Raw genomic sequence first — 24,443 nt, 5'->3', positions numbered from 1 at the left:
ATCAGTTACTACAGGACTGAATTTTTGTTAGAATCACAGCTTCAGTCTGCATTGGTGTGGCCAAACTGAGCTTGGACTGCCCTTGCATTGGCGATCTGCTCAGCTAAACCCGATGGAGAGGTAAAGAGTTGATGGAGATTCCTTTTCTTTACGAGAAAGGGAAGAGGGGAGATATGAAATCTCACTCTTTCATCAGATAGTGACCACTGATCATAATCCTGCTTTTTGCCTTGCCTGCCGGGAAGCTCCAAGCTGACGTATGACACTCCCTCCTTAAATGATCTTTTTACCTTTGTTCTAACTGTGCTATTTTGTACATTACACTCCATTGCCCCAGCCAGAGGGTAATCATCCCTTCTCTGAATCCGGGGGTTTATGGTGTCATGCCTTGGGTTATGGTTACTGTTGGCTTTGCCTCTTCTGATGAACTATATGCCTCTTGAGGACAGTGAATGATCACTGGCATGAGCCTTGTCCTTCTGTATCCTCCAAACTAGTCAGACTGTTTCTAAAACATGAAAATTTACAGTTACTTGTAGAATGAATGTTGGCTCAATTGGTTAAAAAAAGAAAAGCAAGTCTGACCATGAAGGAAAAGAGCAAGGACTCCCTCCTTTAACGATCAAATATCAAGCAATGTTCCCCCTTTCTGCTTTAGCTGCCAGCAGTGTCCACTGCTAGAATGTTGTCTGCTAGAAGGAGCAGGACTGCCACAGGCACGCTTACGTGGTCCGCTCGTTTCTCGGCCCGCTGCTGGAGGCGTTGCTCCCCAGAGCCTTCCCAGGGCCTGGCACCTCCCTAGTTGTTCCGCACCCCCCGCCCCGGCGCCCACAGCGTTTGTGTGTGCTCTCCCCTTCCCCGCCGCCCTCAAGCCTGTGAGCCCCCCCGCGGGCAGGGAGCCCGCCCCCCCTCGTTCACAGCCGCGGCCACCGGGCGGGCGGGCGGGCGGGCGGGCGGGGGTGCGCGGGGCCGCACTGTCAGCCGCGGAGCCGCATCCAGAGGAGGAAGCCGCCGACCCCTGGTGTGTTGCTGCAGCTGGTGTTGTGAATCAGGCCGACGAGCAGCGCATCCTCTTACCCGGCTATTTCACGACACCAGGGTTGCATCATACCCATCCTCTCCAGGCGAGCCTCGTGGGACCGGGGCCACGGACGCGGGGATGGGGTGGGGAGGCGGGCGGTTTGTGTGTAAGACTGTTCTCTCTGGTTCCCGCGTCTTGGTCAGCACACCCCTCAGGATCACCTGTCGAGCCTCCCGAAAATACTGAGGCTGGCCCATCGCCCCCTCCTGTGCCGCATGCCCCTGGAGTCCCCGGGGTGGGGCCACCGAGGCAGCCCTGGCTAGGGATTCCCGGGCTATGCGCCAGCCTGCGCGCTCAAGAGCCCTAGTGGGGGCCGTCTGTCCAGCCTGGCTGTTCCCACAGCCCACCTGGCCCTCCCTGGCCCTATTCTTTCTGCCTTGCACGGCTCACCACACATCTGCCACTCCTCAGCAGCATTCCAGAAATAGGTGATATCCGCCACTCCAGGGAAGGCCAGGCTCCTTACCCTGGCATTGCCAGGTTTCCTTGCTCAGAGATGATGCTGCCACTTCCCCCACAGGGTGCTCCCTTCTTCACAAACACCTGCCCTGCGTGAATCCACATGCTGGCTCTCTCAGCTCTGCCTTCACAATATACCTCAGCACCCAACACCGCTCACCACCCCGCCACCCACAGCCCGCTCCTCTGGCCTGACCACCCCACGGTGCACCCACCGCAGCCCCTGACCAGCCTTGCCTCCACAGTCCATCTTCCATACGACAGCCAAAGTGATCTTTGACAAACAGAAACCTGATCATCACATGATGGACAAAAAAACTTTGGACCCTAGTTTCTGAGGCCCTACGTTTCCCCTTTCATGTCTCAAACCCCATCTCCTTGGTCTCTCTGCTCCACCATACTGGCCTTCCTGCTATCTTGAAGCTCCAACTGCACTCTGATCCCAGGGCCTTTGCACATGCTCTCCTCTCGGTCTAAAAGCCCTGAACTCATACCTGCCCGCATATGGGCAGCTCCTTTTCACTGTTGGAACTCATCTCAAATTCCTCATTTTCAGAGAGGCCTAAATGCCCCTCCTAACTTTTTTTTTTTAAAGCTTTGTTTTCTTAATAGCACTTATCATTAAATGTATTATAATGATTGTTTGCTTATTTACTGTCTCCCCACTAGAATGTGAGCTCCAGGAGGGCAAGGTCTTTGTCTTGTTCTCCATGGTGCCTTCCTTGCCTAGCACGGGGCATAGTATGTGGTAGGCATTCAATAAATGCGTGTGAATGAAGAAACACCTCATATTCCCCCCTTCCTTCCCTCCTCCCTGACCCCCATGGCATTTTGTGTTCCAGACCCGGTCACCTCTTCCCTTGTGTTGACCCTGTACCCGAGAATCCCTTCCCTCTCTCCTAGCCAGTTGCCACAGTCACCTTGCTGGCTTGTCTGCCAGGCAAGGTTGTGAGTTCCAGTGCTTGTACACAGGAAGGGCCCAATGAATGCTTAAATAAATGCCTCTGTGGCCATGAAGATAGGAGGCTCTGAGATCCAGAGGTTGCAGCAGGCCCCGCCCTGTCCTGACCATGTTAGCCCTGGGCCTCAGGTTTCCACTTCTGGGGAATTTCCTAACCACTGAGTCCTTAGTTCCTTAGATAAAGGAAATTCTCCATTCCCTTGAGAAGCGGGAGACTCAAGGGGCCCAAGTCCAAAATCCCATCTCCTTGGTCCCTCTGCTCCACCATAATGGCCTTCCTGCTATCTTGAAGCTCCAACTGCACTCTGATCCCAGGGCCTTTGCACGTGCTTTCCTCTCGGTCTAGAAGCTGAGAAGGAACTTCTCCGTCCCCCTGAGAAGTAGGAGACTTAAGGAGCCCTGAGTCTCTCCACCAGCGGCTGACACTGGCAAGGTGAGTCACCACTGACACTGGTGCAGCCTTCGATTCCATTTTGCTGCTGAGGCTCATCCCAGTCAAACGATTTGTCACAAGTCCCATGGAAACTGAAGTCTGAGATGCGAGCTTGAGACTCAATCTCAGGGCTTTGTTTGGGGTCCACTCGATTCTGAGTCCTGGCTCCTGGACCTTCAGGGCTCTGAGAGCCTCGTGAGAGCTGAAACCTGAGAGCACTGTGTCTCTGCCAGCATCCTGAAGAGTGTCTGCTACTGGACGATATTCCGTCCACATGTAAGAATCCCCGTTCCTAGGGGCTTGTGCTTTGGCGCAAGGTATTGCCGACAGTCTCTTCCTCTTATTCTATTGCTAAGGCCTTTAAGGGGTCCTGTTTATCTCTCTCCTCCCCCCAGAGAGATGAAGAGGGACAGGAAAATTTTCTTGAAGCAGCAGTTCTCCCTCTGGGGCTGGGAGGGACCTTGGAGCTGCCCCGGGCCTGGCTTTCATGGAGGGAGGAAGAAATGACTTGCCCAAGGTCACCGACAGATCTGTGGCTCCTCCCTCTCTGTGGTCCCCATGCTCCTGGGAATCAGCCCTTGCCCCTTCTGGCCCCTTCCTCTCCCAGGATGTTAATCAGGAAATTTCCACAGTTGCTCCGGGGACAGGGTGTGTGGATTAGTGGAAGGGGCTGTTGGGCAGCTGTGACTTGGGCCAGTCAGGTGGCAGTTTAAAAGTGAGAGAATGATAAGATCTGCCCAGAGGCGTCATGGGAGGGAATGAGTGAACTGCCCCCTTCTCCCTAACCTGACCGGGTGGGGGCTGCCCGGAAGGTGGAACACTGACCTGGAGTCTCACTTCCTAGCCCTCAGCCCCACTGGCAGCCTGTGTGGGGGCTGCAGACACACTTCTCCAGAAGCTAGAGGGGGGCCTAGAAATCCTGGCAAGGGGATAGGCAGGCCTTGGGGGAATTAGGAGGAGCCCCAAGAAAAGTCTTTTAAAAAATTAACATGCATGGGGCACCTGGGTGGCTCAGCGGTTGAGCCTCTGCCTTTGGCTCAGGACATGATCCCGGAGTTCTGGGGTCGAGTCCCACATTGGGCTCCCTGTGGGGAGCCTGCTTCTCCCTCTGCCTGTGCCTGTGTCTCTGCCTCTCTCATGAATAAATAAAATCTTTTTAAAAATTTAACACATATGAAGAATATCTAAACTGCAAAAAGCTACACGGTGATCATAATCTTCTGGGCCTGTCACCGAGGGCCTGTCTTCCCCGGCTCACCTCTATGCCTGTTTGAGCCAGGAGAATGCCCAGGAGCTGCCCCTTGCCCCCTGACCCGGGGTGACACCGAGTGTTTCTGTGGCAGCTGCTCTTTGGCCTCTGCTTCTGGCTCCCCTTCATCATTCATTCAACAGACATTTATTGAGGACCTACTGTGTGCTGTTCTAGTTGCTTCAGGCTATCAATGGACAGGATAGGCCCAGATCCCTGCCCCCATGGGCTTGCCTTCTAGATAGAAGATTAGGCAAAACTTATGTCCCCCTTCCCAGAAAAATGCACTTAGGTGTGCAAACTTGTCCACAATTTTGCGGGCTCCTGGAGCCCAGGCCAAGCACACTCATCTTGGAGCCTGAGCCCCTAACGCAGTTTGCGGCTCCGACACAGGTGAAGCATTCCCAGCTGCCCCCTTCTGCCCGGGGCCTGCAGCTGGGCACACCTATCCTGGGCCCCCCTGGGCCAGAGTGAGAGGGGACAGGCAGGCCCCCCTGTAAGTCCTCAGTCAACTAGGCCTGGCTTGCCGGTAGAAGTCATGGAGTCCAGAGAACTCCAGGCATTTCAGCCCAAGTCTGAGGGGCAGGGCAGAGGGGGAGAAGAAATGTGTCTCCCGTGTCCCTCCTGAGGATGGCTGGCGCTGGCGATGGCCTCCATCTATCCCCTGCCTCCAGAGAAGTAGCTCATCCTCCAAGACTCCTGGTCAGGGGTTGTCCCATCCTGCTGTCCCCACCCTGACCCTCCTCAGGGGCGTCTCTCCCATTGCTGCCCTCGCTACGCAGTGGGCTGGGCTGTCTCCATGTCCCTTTCCCCCACTTACTCAGCAGCATCGTGAGCGCAGGCACACCTTCCCACTGGTGGCACATCAGCTGGTGGCACATCCCGCTGGTGGCACATCACATGGTGGCACCATGCTAACTGCTAACCCCTCTCTCCTGACCCCTGCCTGGTTTCAGCTCAGATTTCAACCCTCGCCCCCGCAATGTCTCAGGCGCCTCTGGTGACCAGAGGGCTCCCTCCTACAGCCCCCCATGCATTCGAAGGGTGGCCTCAGGGCTGCTGGCAAAATCGGAACCTGATCTGACTCCGCACCAGGGTGGGGTCTTTGCTCCCCTGCCTGCCAGGGACGCTGGGGCCTCCCTGCCTGTGCTGGCTATCTCCTGGGGCTCTATAACCAGTGTCCTGGAGGCAGAGCCTGGGAGGCTGTGCAGTGAGTGTGGGGGTGGTACCCAGCTGCCCTGTGGGCCTCGCCAGTCGACAAGGGTCGGGGTGGGGGGCTACACATCACACTGGGCACATGCTGAACTCTGGTTTGGGGGTGCTTGCACATACTGGCTCATACTCTCTGAGATGTCTTTGGAAGGACATGCCCAATGGGAGTCAGAGGTCTAAGTGAGAGAGACTAACCTTTCCTATATATATGTGTATATATAAACTACATTTTTAAGTGTCATGCCAGTCATTTAGTCACAGTGCTAAGTACCTAAAAAATAAAACAAAATACTATGTACTCAAATAAGAGGCTTTTGAACCACGTAGGGTGGAGCCTCAGGTCATTAGGTGTCTCTGGGGCCCCTCACAGGCTTCCTGAGTGTCCTCTGGCGAGTACTCCTTCCCAGGGTCCCACAGATGTCCTCTGCTCTCGGACTCAGAAAAGCCTCTCGGGGACCCGGGGGTGAGGCGTGTTTCCCCCTTTCCCGCTCTGTGCCTGGCTCTGGTCCCAGGCAGGGCTGCTATCTCCGCGATCAAGGGGTGGGCAGGACAGCAGTGGGCACGTGCTCGGCCTCCCACCCTGTCCGGGGACCCTGCTCGCCAGCCAGCCGTGGGCGGTTTGGACCAAACTCTCTCCTCCTCCCTGCTGTGGGCCCAGCCTATAAAGCCACCCAGGACGTCCCCGCCGCCCCTGGCCCCCTCCCCTGACACCCAGAGCCACAATGGCAGAGCTGCCGGTGTCAGAGATGCCAGGGGACCCCGCACTGTGCAGTGGGCGCTTCATCATCAGCACGCTGCTGGGGGGCGATGAGCCCCCACCGCCGGCTGCCTGTGATAGCAGCCACCCCAGCCACCTGACCCACGGCAGCACCTTCTACATGCGTACCTTTGGCTACAACACTATCGATGTGGTGCCAGCCTACGAGCACTATGCCAACAGCGCCCTGCCCGGAGAGCCCCGGAAGGTCCGGCCCACGCTGGCCGATCTGCACTCCTTCCTCAAGGTAGGCACCATCTCAAAGCCTGGCCACTTTCCTGCTGTGTGACCTTGACCCAGTTACCTAACTTCTCTGAGCCTTGGCTCTGTCATCTGTGCTGTGGGGACAGACAGTTGTCTTCTTCATGGGTTGAGAGGCCTGAATGAAATGCGGGCATGGAAACCATAAAGATCCGGACACGTATTGTAGTGTTTATTGTCCAGCCATTGGCAACACAATCATCAGTCTTGGCCTCCTACAGAGGTAATGAGCTCCCGGGCGTGGCAGTGCACAGAGGCTGCACACACCTGAAAGAGAAAGGGACATGGGACGGAGGGAGGTCTGCAGCAGAGGGGAGGCTGGACCGTGGAGGGTGTGGATGGGGAGCCGGATTGTTGGTGCCTGCCTGACCTGTGGCCTCTGGGCTCCAGCAGGAAGGCAGCCACCTTCATGCCCTGGCCTTTGATACCCGGCCCAGCCATGAGATGACCGACGGGCTGGTGGAGGATGAGGCAGGCACCAACAGTGAGAAGCAGCCTGGGGAGCCCGTGCGCTTTGGCTGGGTCAAGGGGGTGATGGTAAGTAGGGTGTGAATGGGATGCCCAGGAATGCAAGTGCGGGAGACATGGCTCTGTCCAGGGGCAGCTCTGACTCTCAGGTCTTAGTGGCCAGGGTAGACCCAAGGCCCAGCCTGGGCCGCAGTTTCCCCATCTGCAGAGCGACCTCCAATTTTCCCTGGTTTTGTGCTTCTCCAGCCCCATGTATTCCCCAGGTTGATATCTCACCCTGGGAAGGATCTCTGGATACCTGCTTGTCCTGTGGCATTGGACAAGTTAGTTAACCTGTGTCTCAGTTTCTTCACCTGCGAAATGATGAGAATTAAATGAGTTAATAGATGAACACTGGGTGTGTTATACTATATGTTGGCAAATTGAATTTAAATTTTTTAAAAATTTGCGTATCAAAAAAAAAAAAAAAAAAAAAAAAAAAAGACCAGACCGGCTTGGATCAATGCCTTCCTAGGAATTATTAGAAGAAACTGTTTTCCCCTGTAGCCACCAGGGGGCAGCACTAAACGCACAACTCCAGGAGCGTGTTTTGTCGTTCCCGGTGATGGGAAGGGGAAGGCGTCCTGCAGGGTAGAGCACCAGCAGAGAATCAAATGAACTTGGCTTTGGAAGGCATTATGGGACTTTTCAGAGGGGATCGCATCCCTAGAAGGCTTTGGTCCTGCTTCGGGAGGGGGTGGCGCAGGAGGCCTGGATTCCGACCTTACTCTGCCCACTGGCTGTGCTTCCTTGTTTCCATCTGAACTGCGAGCTCCCCTCCACCCCAGCAGCTCATATATGGAGTATGGATCTTCCCTCCAGGCTGTGGGCCGTGTTCAGTATCTCGGAGCACACAGAGGGCCTTAGAAGTCTCCCCGCCTCGTAAATCCCACATGCTCCTGCCCCACCCCAAGAACTTGGCTGGAGCCAAAGACCACAGCAGCATCCCCACCTCCCTGGAATTCAGTCTTAGCTGTAGCCTCTGTCTTTGCTTTAAATTTGGAAGCTGAAGCCACAGCAACACGAGCGTTGTTTCTGCTTGTGTGTGGGGCCTTGGCTCAGCTGGCATTTGCTGTGCTCCCCAGAGATGCCAGGCCCTGGGCCAACAGCTGGCCACTGGGACCATGGCTGGGGCTGGCAGACACAGGATCCCCACCTCCTGGGTGGGAGGGGCAGGTGGATTTCTGGGTACGCCTGCCCTCCCTGCCCCACAGAACTAGAGGGGCACTGAGGTAGGAACCCACTGATGTAAGTAGAGCAAAGAAAGGACCCAGGGTCCCCTAGGTCAAAGTTCCGATGCCATGCCATGACTGGGGACAGGGACTTGTGTGTTTGACTTCGGGATATCCAGCCCACCCAGGTGGCCTCTGACCCCTCTCTCATCCCAGATCCGTTGCATGCTCAACATCTGGGGTGTGATTCTCTACCTACGGCTCCCCTGGATTACAGCCCAGGCAGGCATTGGTGAGTGCCAACTCTGGAGGGAAGGCGAGGGTATGCCTGAGACCTGATCCTCCCAGACCTCCATCCTGAATTTGGGGTACAGAGACCATAGGCTCCTCCAGTGACAGAGGTCAGGGAAGTGTGACAGAGGAGTCTAGACATGGAGTAATCAGGCCTGGGGACTCTCCCCGGCTCTGTTTGCCCTCAGTGGGTCACTCGGCCTCTTGGAGTAAATCTCTACTGCATAGCATCCAGGTTAGAAACTTGTGCTCTGGACAGACACCAAGGTTCAGTTGCTAGCTCTCATGCTGTGCGACCTTGCACAAGTTTCTTAATCTCTCTGAGCCTTAGTTTCCTCATCAGTAAAATGGATGTGATAAGTGTCCCTACCTCACAGACCTATTGTGGGATTTCTATGATGTATGTAAAACAGCATAGGACTTGGCACCAAAGGTGCTTATTGAGTGGTGACTTTTTTATTCCTAAAGGAGGGTGACTTCCCATGGGCTCATCAGCTCCCTGGCTGTTCAGAATATACCAGGTGGGAGACAGAGACTCATTTCTCAGATGAGAAAACTGAGGCCCAGAGAAGGGAGGTGACTTAGGTGGTATGGCAAACCAGTTGGCTGACTCAGGTTCCTCATGTGACTCCTCACCTGGGAAATGCCCCAGCTGAGTTTTTTGGTGACCACATCCCCACCCACCCCACAGTCCTGACCTGGATCATCATCCTGCTGTCTGTCACCGTGACCTCCATCACCGGCCTCTCCATCTCAGCTATCTCCACCAACGGCAGGGTCAAGTCAGGTGGGCCCCACCCCACCCCAAAGGCCCTCCTCCTTCCTGTCACTCCCCCGGTCTTCACCCTGGGAATGGGCCTCTGAGCCACTCCCTATCAAAATGGGGATGCCCCAGCCTGCTCCCCTTGGTTCCAGGTGAAGGCTTTGGGCCCCCATGGATGGGCTGGGGGTCCCATGGTTACCCTCTCCTAACCTCCGTGTCTGCTTGCCCCAAGCCCACCCCAGCCAGCTGACTCCTCTGGTTTCATGGCTCTTGGCTCTGTCCCCAATAGGTGGCACCTACTTCCTCATCTCCCGGAGTCTTGGCCCAGAACTAGGGGGCTCCATTGGCCTCATTTTTGCTTTTGCCAACGCTGTGGGTGTAGCCATGCACACCGTGGGCTTCGCGGAGACTGTGAGGGACCTGCTCCAGGTGAAGCCAGAGGGAGCCTGGGCAGCCTACCTTGCTCCCCTCCAACCCCGACTGGGCCGGGCCCTCCTTCCCGTCTGCCCAATTTTCCTAGTCAGGGACCGAGGCCACAGTCTGATCCACTGTGGGTGACCATGATGATATCATCAAATAAAGACCGTTCCTTGAGTCCCCTTCAAGGGTGTGTGTTGCCTTTAGGGTCAAATTGTCCAGGCCGAGACAGCAGCCACTGTGGAGGCTCTGCTGGCAGGGAAGTTGCTTGTGTTTGTGTGTTGCTATGAGAGGGCGCCCATAGTTGAGGTGAATCCAGGTGGAGGAGTCTGGAGGGTGGGCTGTTCCGAGGGCAGCCTGCAGCCTGGCCTGTCCCCCTCCCCAGGAGCATGGCACACCCATTGTGGACCCCATCAATGACATTCGCATCATCGGCGTGGTCACCGTCACCGTGCTGCTGGCTATCTCCCTGGCTGGCATGGAGTGGGAGTCCAAGGTGAGGAGGGGATGTTGGGAGTGGTGAGGTGGAGAGGTGGGAGTTGTGAGGCCTCGCTCCCAGTCCAGGAGCGAGTCCCAGTCTTCTTGGTGTATCAGCTAGGCTTTCAGCTCTGCTGCTGTGACAAATAGGCCTAGGGATCAGGGTCTTGAGCAAGAGTGGTGTGTTTCTCTCTCCCGTAACAGTCCAGGTGTGTGTGGTTCCTGCAGCTCAAGCACCCAGACCACTTCCATCCTATGGCCTCTCTCTCTCTCTCCTTGGGTGTGCCCTTCATGCACCTGCTCCATGGCGGCCACCAGGGCCACCAGGGCCACCAGGGCAACCGCCCAGTCAGCAGGGAGGGGAGAGGGCAAAAAGGAGGGACTTCTTTTTCCTTTTCTTTTTCGGGCACCATCCTGGAGTTGCACACATCCCTCTGCTCACATCCCATCAGCCAGAACTTGGTCTCATGGCCACACCTAAGGTACAGGCAGGGAGGAGAGATGCATGCTCACGGGAACCTGTATCCAGCCAAAATTCAGAGCTTAGCAGAGAAGAAGGGCTGAATAAATATGGGGCGTCAGTGGGCAGACTTGCCAGATCTGGCCTCCACCCCCCACCCCTGTGTCTCCTCTCTCTCTCTCAGTCTGGCCTCCAGCTCCGCTGGCCTCCTCGCTGTTCTTTGAGTGTCCCCAGCTTATGCCCTCTGCTGCTCACTCCTCTGTCTCCTTTGGATCCTTGAGATACCTTCGTCAGCTACTCTGCTAAAGTAGCCCCCACACGGTCCCTCTCACACCCTCGTTCTGACCCTAGAGTCATGTTCCGTATTTATCAGCAACACAAAAACCTTGCTGTATTGCCAACTCCTAGAACGGGGCTGGCAGCCTAAGGGGTGTAGATGAATGAATGAATGAGGGGCCCTGGGCAGGTCCTGTCCTGCTGGGGCTCCCTGAGCGTGAGGCCAGGCCGTCTGACCTCTAGGGTCTTTTATCCCTAGGCCCAGGTGCTTTTCTTCCTTGTCATCATGGTCTCCTTTGCCAACTACTTGGTGGGGACGCTAATCCCCCCATCTGAGGACAAGGCTTCCAAAGGCTTCTTCAGCTACCGGGGTACGTGCAGGTTGGGTCCATGGCTCTGGAGACAGGTACAGCTTGTCCACCCAACTGGGCCATTCTGTGGGCAGTGGGAGGACACGACCCCCAACTCCTAGGACCACAGAAGCTGCCAGAGAGGGGGAGCCTCCTGCCTGTCCGGCTGGGCCCAGACTTCCAGGGGGCCTGACTCAGGCTTTGGTCTTGCAGGAGACATTTTTGTCCAGAACTTGGTACCCGACTGGCGGGGTGCAGACGGCAGCTTCTTCGGGATGTTCTCCATCTTCTTCCCCTCCGCCACAGGCATCCTGGCAGGTGCCAACATCTCTGGGGACCTCAAGGTGAGTGGGACACTTGTCCCCCTGCTTCCTGGCCCTGTCCTCCCAGGATCTCCAAGACCGTGGGGCCAGAGCTTCTAAAACCCAGTCGAGTCCAACTCAACTCAATCCCAGCCAAGCAAACCAACTCTGTTCATTCCCCTCCATTCTGAAGTTGTTGATTGACACCGGCTAGGCCTGGAGGACCACCCTGAAACGGGCGGGTCTCCTCCCTAGTTCCCAGGGTCTCTCAGCCTCAGAGGGAAGACTGGGCCAGGTCAGACTGGTTTGTGCACCTCCTTGCTGGGTTGACATCCCTCCCGCACCCCCCGCCCCCCCCGCCCCGGGCTCTCCCTCTCCACTGCTCAGAGGTCCAGGCTCCCGTCCACCATCGCCTCTGTCCCCTGTCCCCACGTCCCCTGCCCCAGCCCCCCGGATCTGCTATTTCCTCCATGTTGCCTGTCTCTCCTCCACATTTTTATCTCTGCTGCGCTTTCTCCCTGGGATGTTTCTTTACCTTGAGAAGTTCTGTTCCTCGTTGAAATAACACCTCCATCCTAAAATCTTTCCCAGCCCTTCTGCCAGAGTCATGGGTCCCCTTGCATGTGGACGTCAGGCCATTTATGAGTCTCTTCCCCCTTCCAGTTCTCTTTATCTGGAGAGCTGAGGCCTACCTCAATGTCTCCACTCCCAGCTGAGAGGCAGACACCTACTAGGTGCTCAGTCCATGTTTGTTGAGTGAATAGTGGTGAAATGTATTGAATGGGAGATTTAGAGAAGAAGCAAAAAGTACTATAAAGCAGGGGAGGAGAGAGGGACGTTGGCAGGGGCTCCAGCCAAACTCCTGGGTGGAGGTGGGGCCGGAGCTGGACTTTGAAAGCCAAGAGGTCCAGTGGTGTCTGGGCTAGGGCAGTGTCAAGGAGAGAGATGGTGTGCAAGTGGGGTGAAGGTGGAGAGCCTGGCTCGGTGCTGGGAACCCTTCCTCCCACACCCAGCCTCCAGTCCCACTTGAAAGGGGTTCCTTGATTCATTTTCTTAAATGAATTAAGAATTGTGCCTTGGAGACAGTCTCCACCCCACCTGGCTCTGAGTGAGTGTGCCCAGGGGGAACAGGGCATGGCCTGGAAATCAGAGCTGGCCACATTAGCCCGGCTCCTGTCTTCTCTCTGGGGAGCAGCCAGCAGAGGCCTGCCTGCCTGCCTGCCTGCCCCGAGGTCCCTGCAGAGGCCGTCCTTGTGCTCAGCCCGGTTCCCCTGCCAGCTCTATCACAGAGCATCGTAGCCTCGCGATTCATCCAGACGCTTCGTGCAGCCTCTTCCAACCATCGGGGTGTACAGGTGTCAGGGGCCAGGCAGCTGTTCTGGAGCTGCAGGTGGGGCAGGGGGTGCACCTTTGCTCTGTCCTAAATGCCCTCAAGCCTTAAAGGGGACCTTCCCTCCTGAATCCAGCCCTCAGCCTGTTCTGTGAGACAGGGTGTCCTCAGCAGAAGAGTAGCTCCTTTCCATGGAGACTTGAGGCAAGCCCCTTAAAATATCTCGGGGCTTCAGCTTTGCCAATGGTAAAACCGACACCATCCCTTCCTATTGCAAAGCAGAGAATGAGGATTCCCTGCTTTGAACAGTGCCTAGCAGGGAGGAAGTACCAAGGGCTGGTAGTCAAGGTCATGGTAATTTTTTCCATGTGGCTGCAGGGTGGCTCATTCTTCACAAAGGTTATCCTCGGGGGTGACTGTGAGGGCTCATACCATCGTCACCCAGATGTCACCCAGAGCAAACCAAGCTCAGAGAGGGCTGGGGGTTGCCCAGGGCCACACACCCACAGTGGGCAGAGGGACTGGAATGCAAGCTTCTAGAACAAAGAGGCCTCAACTTCATCATAAACTTACCATTCAACAAATATTTTTTGAGCACCTGCTTTGTGCCAGGGTCTTGTGGATACAGCAGTAAACAAAACAGACACAAGGTCCTGCCCTCGTGGAGCTGACATTCTAGCGAGAAAGAGAGACAATCGACCAATAAGTAAATAGGATGTGGTGTTCGCTCGATGGTGGAGATGGAGCGCAGAGGAGGGTAGGTCACCCCTGGGGGCGTGGAGCAAAGTCAGACAAGGTGGCCAGAGGCCACCCTAGAAGGTGACATAGGAGCCAGGACCTAAGGGGGTGATGTCAGAGTTCCCATCATCACTATTAATCCCTCACACCTCCCCAGCCCCCTAGTGCTTACAGAGCAATCTTGTGACCGTCCCCCTGTGCTATGGCCGAAGAAAGCTTTACTAGCTTAATTTTACAATGGGGAGGCTGAGGCTCAGAGACAAGGGACTTCCTAGTGATGTGGGGTCAATTCCTTGCCTGGTGTGGCCCCAGGGCAGGTCCCTGAGCACAACATCGTTCCCACTCCCGAGTGCTCCCATTTATGGGTGCTTACTGCCTGCCGCGTGTCATCCTGAGGCATCATGAGGTTCAGGGGCTTGTCCCTATCTCATGGCTGAGAAGAGATGCTGGGATGTAGACTCAGATGTGCCTGACTTATGAGCCAGGGACGGAGATTTCAGGCCAAGAGGTGGGGGCCTGATGGATGCCGGGTGGAGCCATCTCCTGGGGACACTGACACCAACCACCACGAACACTGGCACTTAAAACAACAGACATTTATTCTGGCATATGATTTGGGAAGTCAAACGTCCACAACAAAGGTGTCAAGGGCCAGGCTCCCTCTGAAGGCTCTAGGGGGTTGGGGTGGGGGGTCCTTCCTCTCTTCTCCCAGCTTCTGGTGGCTCTGACAAGCCCCAGCCTTCCCTGGCATGGAGCTGCCTCTCTGCAGTCCCTGCCCCTGCCTTCCTGTGGCTTTCTTCCCTCTGTGTGTCCTTGCCTCTTCTTTCAGCAAGACTGGTCTCTGGATTTAAGACCTGCCTAACTGGGCAGGACCTCATATTAACTAATTACTTTTGCAAAGACCCTATTTCCAAATAAGGTCAGATTCTGAGGTTCTGGGTGAACAGGAATTTTTGGAGACTCCATTCAAGCCACTCTAGGTGGGATGGGAAGTTAGGCCAGTCTGCTGGCCTAGGGACCAGGGACTCTGTGTGCTTTACCTAGTCACTCCATCCTGGTACACAACAGGGCTGCAGGGCCCCCAAAGCAGAGACCTTGGCCTCCCTCCCGCTCTGCACCTCTGTGTCTACTTTGCTCTGGCCTGCCACTCCCCTCCTCCCATCCCCTGCCTTCAGAGCTACCTCATCGGTCAGTCGGTCGGTTGGTTGGTGGTCTCCTTCACCATGAGGCCTCCCGTGGTTCCTGCAACCTGTCGTGCTCTCTCCCTGCCCTTGTTCTGCAGCACACCCCAGTCTGCCCTGTGTTGGCAGGATCTTGCCTGTACCTCTTCCCCCTGGGCCCAGGGTCCTCAAGGTGGGGCCAGGATTTGGCCATCACTGAGCGACTGTTGGTTCCAAATCAGGCTCCTGAGTGTTTGAGGCAGAGAACCGGGTTGTTGCCAGCCTTGTTTGGACCTGCCTGAGATGCTGAACCATGTCATGGTCCCCCCAGCTCTGTAATTTGTGGTCCTACCTGCCAGCTGTGCAGAATGGCCCGGGAAAAGCTGGGGAGGTGCATGGGTTTACTCCCAATGCCCATGTGGCCTGCCATGGGGTTGGGGTCTATGCCTGGAGGGAGGAACCTGAGGTAAAAATCCCAGCCTGTGTTACTCCACCCAGGACCAATTTTTCCTCAGAGGGGAGAATTTGGGGCTTGTCTGTATATTAATTGCTGTGGTACCACACAAACCAATCAGTGCATAATAGTGATCAACTTGCAACCAGCATGGCCGGTGAGCCGGGCCCTGATCTAGGAGCCTGATGCAGATTAATTCACCCAGCCAGCAGTCCTGTGGGGCTGCAGGGGCTGAGGCGTAAGAGACCATGCCCCCCATCCAGCCGGTCACCTGGGCTCCCAGAGCCTAGATGTATTCTCAGCCCCATGTTCTTGTGTCCCATCCTGCTCTGTGGGTTGCAGTCGTGAGGGTCCTTCCTCCCTGGGCCCTGGGGAAGGGGGCTCTGAGAGGCCAGGTCAGGGGTTGCTGGTCCACCTCTGGCCCCAGACAAGGGCAGGACCTGGAAGGAAGCCCAGAGCCTGCCCTCCTTCCGTCCCTCCCCCATCCCCAGGACCCTGCTGTAGCCATCCCCAAAGGAACACTCATGGCCATTTTCTGGACCACTGTCTCCTACCTGGCCATCTCAGCCACCATCGGTGAGTAGCCAGCCCAGATCGCTGGAAGGGGCACAGGGTACTTGGCTCTCCAACAGGAAGAGCTGGACCACGACAACATGGCAACCTCAGGAAGTGGAGCCTCAAACCCTATTCTGGGGACAACTGGTGGTGACTAGAACAGCTTCATGGGAGGTGGTAGTTTGTGGTGGGGGTGGGGGTGGGGGTGGTCAGCCCAGGCTCTCTGGTCCCTTCAAACCTTAAGTCACAGATTCAAGGGTGGGAAAATCCTAGAGGACAAATTATACTCTGAGTTGAGGACTCATAATAACAATAAGGATGATGGTGGTGGTGAAGATGATGGCAGCCATGGACTTAAACTATAGGCCCAGCCCTTTACGTGCCTCATCACATTCAATCTGGGGCACTGCCATTCCCGCCACTTTACAGAGGACTAAACCAGAGCTCAGAGAGGTTAAGTGACCTGCCCAGAGTCACACAGCCACTGATGGTGAGGCCGGGCTTTGAACCCAGGCCTGGGCTGTTGACACTTGCCTCTCACTGAGGTCCTCTCAGGTGCTCTTGCTCCCAGTAACCACCTTGTTAGGTAAGGTGCTCACAGACGGCCAAGGGACGTGGCCTATTCTGGCCTCTGCTTTAAGGACGACATGGTGATCTTAACAGGTCACTTTAGGTCACTGTGCCTCTGTAGAGCAACAACGAAAGCAATAGGGAGGCTTGCTTCCCAGGGTTGTTTGAAGTCCTTAGCATGGTGCCTGGCACATCGTCAGTGCTCCTGCATTTAGCTATTTGCATTGGCGTTATTATTGTTATTATTAAGTATTATTACATGCTACAGGGGGAGCTGGCCCTTCTGCAGCATCTCGCCCTCTGCAGAAGTGGCCAGTGTTGGGGAGGTGGGAGGAGAGGAGGGAGGAGCTTCCCCAAGCCCTGCTCCCCCTTCAGGCTCCTGCGTGGTTCGAGATGCCTCCGGGGTCCTGAATGACACGGTGACCTTGGGCTCGGGCACCTGCGAGGGGCTGGCCTGCGGCTACGGCTGGAACTTCACCGAGTGTGCTCACCAGGGCAGCTGCCGCTATGGCCTCATCAACTACTACCAGGTGCACGCGGCCTCTGCCGGGGAGTCTGCCCCAGCAGAGCTCGGGTGGGGGGCCCGGGGCCAGTCCCTGCCTCTGCGGCCCCTGGGATCCCCAGGCAAGGGGTGTGGACTCAGAGGCCTTGGGACCTAGCCCCTGCCTGCAGGGGGCACTGGGGTGCCCTGGGCTCCAGGCATGAGGGGCACCACCATGAGCGACCCAGACCCCGTGTCCCTGCAGACCATGAGCATGGTGTCCGGCTTCGCGCCCCTCATCACGGCTGGCATTTTTGGGGCCACCCTTTCTTCTGCCTTGGCCTGCCTTGTGTCTGCTGCCAAGGTCTTCCAGGTGAGGCTGCAGAACGGGGAGGGCGGGAAGGTGGTGTCTGGGAGGCCCAGGGGCAAGGGTCCCCAGGTGACAGCTACTGAGGTCTGGCATGGGACATGGATGTGCAGACTGAAGGGAACAGGGGGTCAGTGAGCAAACTCCTGCAGGAAGCAGCCCCTTCCCGAGGTGTGCTTGAAGAGCACCTGCATTTCCCACCCCAGAGGGTCCGCTGTGCAGCCTGGGGACCCACTTTTGCCTGGACGTGGTTGACACCCACCCTGTTTGCTATCTCCCTGGTGAGGTGGAGGGAGCAAACAGGGCCCAGGGAGGGGGGGCTGCAGGGTGGGGAGGGGGAGCGGGGCCCAGCCCGCAGTGAACACATCTTCCTGTGCCCACAGTGCCTGTGCCAGGACCAGCTGTACCCGCTGATCGGCTTCTTCGGGAAAGGCTACGGCAAGAACAAGGAGCCGGTGCGCGGCTACCTGCTGGCCTATGCCATCGCCGTGGCTTTCATCATCATCGGTGAGAGGCTGCGAGGCCGGGGGGCCGGGGCCCGGGGGGCCACATGCCAGGGCTCCTCCTCGTGCTGCTCACCCTGGCGCCCAGTGCCCAGCCTGGCCAGGCAGGGAGTGGGCACTCAGTGAGTAATCCCTGAGTAAGTGGGGCTGGTCATGGGGTCCCCACTGCCCCCGCCTCCAGGCGGGGTGGCTCCCACACCACGCCAGGTGGGTGGACCGTTCTATTTTGTTCGAAGGGACCCTACATGCTCTTCTGGTTCCCCATTCCTGTATCCTGGCAAGTTGCCCCCCACCCCCCGGCCCCAAGCTGGTCCGAATTAGTCTCCAGGACAACTTCAGAGCGCAGGACAGCTCTTGGGAGCTGACACAAATAGCTAGATCGATATCTCCGTAGGTGTATAAACTAGACGGTCTCATTTCCCAGACCTTGAGCTGCCAGATTCCTTGGACTTCACAGTAAAGGAGGCCCCCAGGAGAAGGATCCCAGTTAACCAGTTAGTTAGATTGGCTTTCTATCCTGGCTATTTCCATATGCCCACTGTGTTGCCTTACCTTCCTGAGCCTCGGTTTCTTCGTCTGCAGAATGGGAGCAATAGCAGGTGTGTCACAGGTGGGCAGGAAGTGACTTGTGTACACGCACACACATGCATTGCGTTCATACACGCACATACTCCCCAGTACTTCCTGAATTCCTTAGCCAACAAGGCAGATAGGTAGCCTCACCAGGCAAGGACAGTGGCTGTGCTACAGCATGATGACCCTCTGGCCCCTGCTCTCTATGTAGGAGCAGGGTGGGGGCTGGCTGCTGGTGGCCCCGTGGGCCTGCCATAGCACAATCCCTCCCAGTCATGCTGGCATCACCAATCCTAGGACTAACCCTACCAGTCTACTCACTTCCACTCAGGGGAGCCTTTCCAGACATTGGAGACTCCTGGATCCTGAACCAGATGAAGAGGTAGCAGGGCCACCCCCAGGGGATGGGAATGTCTAGACTGATGTTCTCCAAACACATCTCTGCTTCCTGTTCATCCTGCAGTCTACCCCCAGCTCAGACTTTATGGATCTGACTGCACTTCAGTCTGAGAACCATGATCCCAGATGCTCTGGGACAGGGTTCTTGTGACAATTCAATGAAATCACGCACAGAAGTCCTGACACTTGAGAGGTGCTTGTCTTGTGGGATTCCCCAGAAGCAGGCCCCAAGACAAGGACACACATGTAGAAGTTTGTCTGGGGTGCCAGGGGCAGTGGCAGCCCAGTGAGACAGGGAAGGGAAGGGACTAGTTCTTGAGTGGGTTTCCACTGTGGATGGAACTGTGCGTGTCCTATGGTCTCGGGGTTTCAGATAAAAGATGATATATGTCTTGGGTCATATTGTAAAATGTATTTCTTACTGTAATTTGTGGTTACAAAAAATGTGACAGCCATTGTCCTTGGTTATCCCCTAATGTCTCCACTGCTCCCCATCCTCATAAGAGCCAGCATTTTATGGTAAACAAAACATCAGCCCATCAGTTTCACAAAATGATGGGCCCATTTCACAGATGAGAAGGTTGAGACGCACTGAGCCTCTGGAGCCCGTCTGGAATCCCCCAGCTGCGAGGGAGGGCACCGGGCGGCTCCTGGGCGGGTTGCCCAACAGACTGTCCTCTTTCTCCCCCGGGTCCCTGAAGCTGAGCTCAACACCATTGCCCCCATCATCTCCAACTTCTTCCTGTGCTCCTACGCGCTCATCAACTTCAGCTGTTTCCACGCCTCCATCACCAACTCACCTGGTAGGCAGCCCCCTCAGGGGTCCAGGGAGGAGGCGCGTGGGGCCAGGGCAGGAGGGGGGAGGGGAAGGCACGGGTGCAGGTGAGCCCACCAAGGTCACCTCTCCAATGGAAACCAATCCAAGGGACCATTCAAGTCATAATCATAATAATAGCAGCTCTGATTCCTTAAGCACTTACGGTATACCCTGAACAGGGATTCATACGCTGTCTACAGGGGGCGAGGAGTTCCCTGGTGCCCTCCGCCCCCAACTTAATTCCCCAGAAAAGGGAGAGAATTGGCCAAAGTCACAGGTTGTTGCAGGTTGCACATTGCACAACTCTGGGGGTGCTGCTCATATAGGCCATCGATTTGTATGTTATTCTGAAAATTTTCTGGCAGATGACAGTAAAGTATCTCTCTTTTCTGATGACCCCCAAATCGTCAATGGGTCGGTCCCCCAGGCCACCTTTTCCTTAGACCAGGGACCTGATGCCCCACAGTTGTCCATGGGGCAGCTGTCACTAGTGGTGGCCCCGGCATGGCCCTGTGCTGGGGAGCCAGGCGGAATCAGGTCCTTCCCTGACCTCTCACTCCCTTGGCTCTGTGAGACACACAGGGCCCGGGGCTGGTGCTGACGTATGGCCATATTTGGCAGCAGCTGGACACCTCCTCCTTGGCGTAGCCTGTCAACGTGGCCAAATGCCAGCCAAGGCAGGCGTGTGGTCCTCCCCAGAGCCTCCAGGCCCAGCCCCAGGAGAGCCCGGGGTGGGGAACGTGGGCACAGGCTGGGACCCTGGCTCTGGGCACTGCTGGCATTGCCACCCAGCAGCGCTGGCCCACAAGAATGTTCCAGAGTGTGCCCACAGACCTGCGTCCTCCACCCAGGGTGGAGACCCTCATTCCGATACTACAGCAAGTGGTCGGCACTATTTGGAGCGGTCATCTCTGTGGTCATCATGTTCCTTCTCACCTGGTGGGCAGCCCTCATTGCCATCGGCGTCGTCCTCTTTCTTCTCCTCTATGTGATCTACAAGAAGCCAGGTGTGCAGTCTCTCAGGTCGCCCAGAAGCTTGGGCTCTCCTTTTCCCGGGGGGTGCCAAGCCAGCCATCCTGCCCTTCAGCCCAGCCAGGGGGCCTGCATCACCCTCCAGCCTCATGGGGTGAGGAGCCTATGGGAACATTCTGGACTGTCCTCCTGCCACCCAGGACCATGAAATTGCCTGCCCAGGGCCATCCTCTTGAAGTGGCCAGCCCACTGGGGTACGCACCTAGCCCTGGCTGACCAAAGGGCAGATGGACACGGTGTGGTGTCTACATGCACGCAAACAAGGATCCCAGGGTGACAGTGCCCGGTTGGGGACAGGATATGGAACTCCAGGAAAGCCTAGAATTCTCAATTCGAACCTGGCTTTCCAGGGCATTGTCTGTTTGTCAAGGGAGGAGAATGTTTTGTAGAGTTTAATACTTGGAAGTGTAACTTTTAAACATGTAGCCATACGATAGGTGCAAAGGTCAGGAAGAGATCTGCAGGCTGTCCACCGGCCAGGTGGCCCCGCTTCCACGGTGCTTGATTTCTAAACAAGGTCAACGCTCCCCCCCCTGCACAGCTGGTTGGCTGGTTTCTCCCGGGCCTTGCTTTTGTTTTCTTCCCCGCCAAGATTTTATTTATTTATTCGTGAGAGACGCAGAGAGAGGCAGAGACACAGGCAGAGGGAGACCCGATCCCAGGACCCCAGGACCATGACCTGAGCCAAACCCCAGATGCTCAAGCCCTGAGCCACCCAGGTGCCCCTCTCCCGGGGGCTTTCTAATCTTGTGCCCCCCCCCCCAGAGGTGAACTGGGGCTCCTCAGTCCAGGCCGGCTCCTACAACCTGGCCCTGAGCTACTCGGTTGGCCTCAACGAGGTGGAGGACCATATCAAGAACTACCGGTGAGCGCAGCCATGTCCCTGCTCTGGGAGGGCTCCTGTCCCCAAGTGGGCAGACCCCGGGGTGGGCCCGCCCAGGCTCCAAGAGGGCCCAGAGCCGGAGCACCTGTGGTCAGGGGCCAGCGCTGACGTTGCTCCGCGGGGAGCAAGAGAGTCTGGTGACCTCTCGGTACCTGAGTTTTCACAGCAGAATATGCTCCCGGAGACGCAGAGGGCCATGTCAGGACGATCTGGTCTTGTGGTCCCGTCGCAGTCATCTGCCAGGCTGACTCCTTAGCGAGGACAGTGTCCGGGAAGCCCTCCCACCAGAGCTCGTGCCAACCGTCGGCCGCGTGGATTTATGTTGCACTGCTGTGCGGAGGGCCTTAGGCCACCTTGCCACGACCCCCTGGGGGGGTGAGGTCACTGACCCCATCACCCATGAGAACACCAACGCACAGAGATTAAGTAACTGCCCCGAGGTCACACAGCTGGTGGGTGACCAATTTTTTTCTGGCTCCAACGGAGTCTGGTAGTGGCCCCAGACCATGACCCTTGGCAGCCTCTTCATCCAGAGGCCGAGTCACCCACCCACGTGGCACAGGGATCTTGCATGTGCCGTGCCTCCCTGTCCCTGTCTTTGTTCTTCCCTGCACCTGCCTTCTGCTCCCAGACGCCCGTGGGCTCTGTCCAGGTGGCTCATGCGCTTTTGCTTCCCCCTCCTCAGCCCCCAGTGCCTAGTGCTCACGGGGCCCCCCAACTTCCGCCCTGCCCTGGTTGACTTTGTGGGCACCTTCACCCGGAATCTCAGCCTGATGATCTGTGGCCACGTGCTTATCGTGAGTGGCCCCTATAGGTGGGGGAGGTGTACCCTTGGAGGCGCCCCTGGGCGTGAAGTCCACCTTGCATGGGGGGCAGAGAGTGTGGGGAGGAGTGGGGGGCAAAAGGGGCAGTGGAGCAAGCTGTGGGCCCGGCCGTCTCCCCTCCCTTGCCCCAACCCTAGGCTTCTCCCCGCTGCCCTGCCTCTTGCTTGTTCCCTCCATCTTCCCCTCTCCTCCCTCCTCCTCTTCTTTCCCTCTCTGCTCTGACTACAGTGGGGAAATGGGCACCTCTGGGGGTGGCTGAGCCCATGGGGCAGCCTCCAGGGAGGAGAGTTGCTGAATCTCACCAGGCCAGAGGGTGAAGGCAGCCCCTGACGTCACGGCCACCACCGCCCACAGGGACCCCGCAAACAGAGGATGCCCGAGCTCCGGCTCATCGCCAATGGGCACACCAAGTGGCTGAACAAGAGGAAGATCAAGGCTTTCTACTCAGATGTCATCGCTGAGGACCTCCGCAGCGGCGTTCAGATTCTGATGCAGGTGCCACGGGGTTGGGGCTTCGCCACAGGACGTATTACTTGATGTGACAACCTGGAAGGCTGGATGTCCTGAGAGGCTAGTTGAAGCTCCTTTTGCTGCAGCAGGGGTCCCTGCCTTTCTTGTCTCTCCAGATATGCTGATTCACGGCACTTTCTTCGGGTGCCCAAGGGCCTAGGGGAAACTGACCTGGAAGCCTGTGAGGCCTGCGTGACCTTGAACAATTCTTTTTTATTATTATTGTTAAATATAATATACAGACAGCAAAGTGAAAAATATTAAGTGTATCATCTGATAAATGTTTACGTATGCAGATACACCCAGTGGTGTGAAACCCCCACTGAGATCAAGTTCTAGAACGTTCCATTGGGCAATTCATTTTACTGCTCAGTTTTCTCAGCTGTAAAATGGGATGCATAGATAAAATAACAGTTGTTGATTCTGAGCCAACATATCAAAAGTCTCTCTAATAATTCCAAATATTTCTCATTTTTTAAAGAAAAGAACATACAGGGTCTTCTTTTGGGAGTATGAAAATATTTTGGGAGTGGATAGAAGTAATGGTTGCACAGCATTATAAATATACTAGAATTCTACTGAATTATACCCTTTAAAATGGTTAATTTTGTGTCATGTGAATTTCACTTCAAAATTTTTTTTAACATTTTGAAACATTAAAAAAAGAAATATGAAAGATGTATGGGTAAGATGGCCTGGGGATATGCTAAGCTTGGTATCCAAATTTAAGTCCCTTGTGATGAGAAATTATTTGCTAGAGAAGCAGGAAGTGGGATAATCCAGAGCTCATGGGGACAGTCCAGTCATTGTAGCTTCTGGCTGTAGCTTCACCATTCTCATGGGTGTGTCCAGGCCAGCAGGACCCTGACCCTCAGGATGTGATTCCTGAGCCCTCACCACCTGGTGAGGAGGGCAGGTGGGACTGAGAGAACAGCGCCCCTGTGGGGCATGAGGCCTAGTCCCTCACCTCCCCCCCACACCCTTTTGCAGGCCGCAGGTCTTGGGAGAATGAAGCCAAACATTCTGGTGGTTGGATTCAAGAAGAACTGGCAGTCGGCTCACCCGGCCACGGTGGAAGATTACATTGGCATCTTGCAGTGAGTGAGGGCGTGAGGGAGGCAGGGCCTGGGGTCTGTTATTTGGGCCTTTGGAGTTTCCTGGGCCTTGGGAAGCAGAGGGGAAGCAGTGGATGTTATAAGAAACTGGTCCAAACCTGAGAAAGGAACAGACCCACTGAGGGCTCGCCACTCTGACCTATGGCCTGTGGACACCAAGGTGGGCAGGGAACAGGCAGGGAACACAGTGAAGGGGACCAGGTGTGGGACGACAGGGAGCAGTGAGGACTGTGGCAAGCTGCAGTAAAGCTGCTACTTGGCTCCAGCCAGTTGTGTGCACACAGAAATGTGAGCCCAGTGTTGCCAGATCTTCTGGCTTCTCAGAGAAATTGAAAAGGTAGGTTTTTAGGTGAAAACCTTGTGCCCACCTGTGAACTCTAGAAGACCTGCTGACAGCCAGCTCTCAAGCTGTGAGGTTGTGCTACTGAGCAAGAAGCAAAACCAGGCCTCCCAGGAGGCAGTAGTGTGAGGAAGGGGACCAGGAGGATAAACTCCCCAGGGAGTTCAGGGTGAACCCCAAACCCTTTCTCCTTTAGCTCCTCCTGTGCAACCTCCTGAAAATGCCTGCCTGAGTTGCTTTTCTGTGTTGACATGGTACAGAGAGGCCGCGTGTAGTAGCGTGTAAAGAACAAAGGCTAGGGCACCTGGGTGGCTCAGTTGGTTGAGCATCTAACTCTTAATTTTGGCTCAGGTCATGATCTCAG

At 56.1% G+C, this 24,443-nt stretch overlaps 1 protein-coding gene across 4 annotated transcripts in view; it reads left to right on the top strand.

Moving 5' to 3' along the window:
• Positions 1-5,800: 5,800 nt before the first annotated feature.
• SLC12A3 (solute carrier family 12 member 3) overlaps positions 5,801-24,443 on the top strand; it is a 36,201-nt gene continuing 17,558 nt past the window's right edge. Inside the window, exons 1-18 of one of the 4 annotated variants that reach the window (XM_072750189.1) lie at positions 5,801-6,399; positions 6,804-6,950; positions 8,309-8,384; positions 9,075-9,170; positions 9,436-9,575; positions 9,949-10,059; positions 11,036-11,147; positions 11,340-11,470; positions 15,602-15,686; positions 16,611-16,765; positions 16,982-17,089; positions 17,467-17,590; positions 19,260-19,361; positions 20,227-20,382; positions 21,173-21,272; positions 21,976-22,087; positions 22,469-22,609; positions 23,615-23,721. In XM_072750189.1, coding sequence (XP_072606290.1) covers positions 6,118-6,399; positions 6,804-6,950; positions 8,309-8,384; positions 9,075-9,170; positions 9,436-9,575; positions 9,949-10,059; positions 11,036-11,147; positions 11,340-11,470; positions 15,602-15,686; positions 16,611-16,765; positions 16,982-17,089; positions 17,467-17,590; positions 19,260-19,361; positions 20,227-20,382; positions 21,173-21,272; positions 21,976-22,087; positions 22,469-22,609; positions 23,615-23,721 — 2,285 coding nt within the window. In that variant the 5' untranslated portion in view covers positions 5,801-6,117. The remainder of the gene's footprint in view (positions 6,400-6,803; positions 6,951-8,308; positions 8,385-9,074; positions 9,171-9,435; positions 9,576-9,948; positions 10,060-11,035; positions 11,148-11,339; positions 11,471-15,601; positions 15,687-16,610; positions 16,766-16,981; positions 17,090-17,466; positions 17,591-19,259; positions 19,362-20,226; positions 20,383-21,172; positions 21,273-21,975; positions 22,088-22,468; positions 22,610-23,614; positions 23,722-24,443) is intronic. The other 3 variants (XM_072750190.1, XM_072750193.1, XM_072750192.1) reach the window with 3 other exon arrangements.

This window comes from Vulpes vulpes, chromosome 2 (assembly GCF_048418805.1).
Source record: "Vulpes vulpes isolate BD-2025 chromosome 2, VulVul3, whole genome shotgun sequence".
Classification (NCBI taxonomy): Eukaryota; Metazoa; Chordata; class Mammalia; order Carnivora; family Canidae; genus Vulpes; species Vulpes vulpes.
The sequence above is the reverse complement of the archived record's forward strand: the minus strand, read 5'-3'. Positions and strand labels throughout refer to the sequence as shown.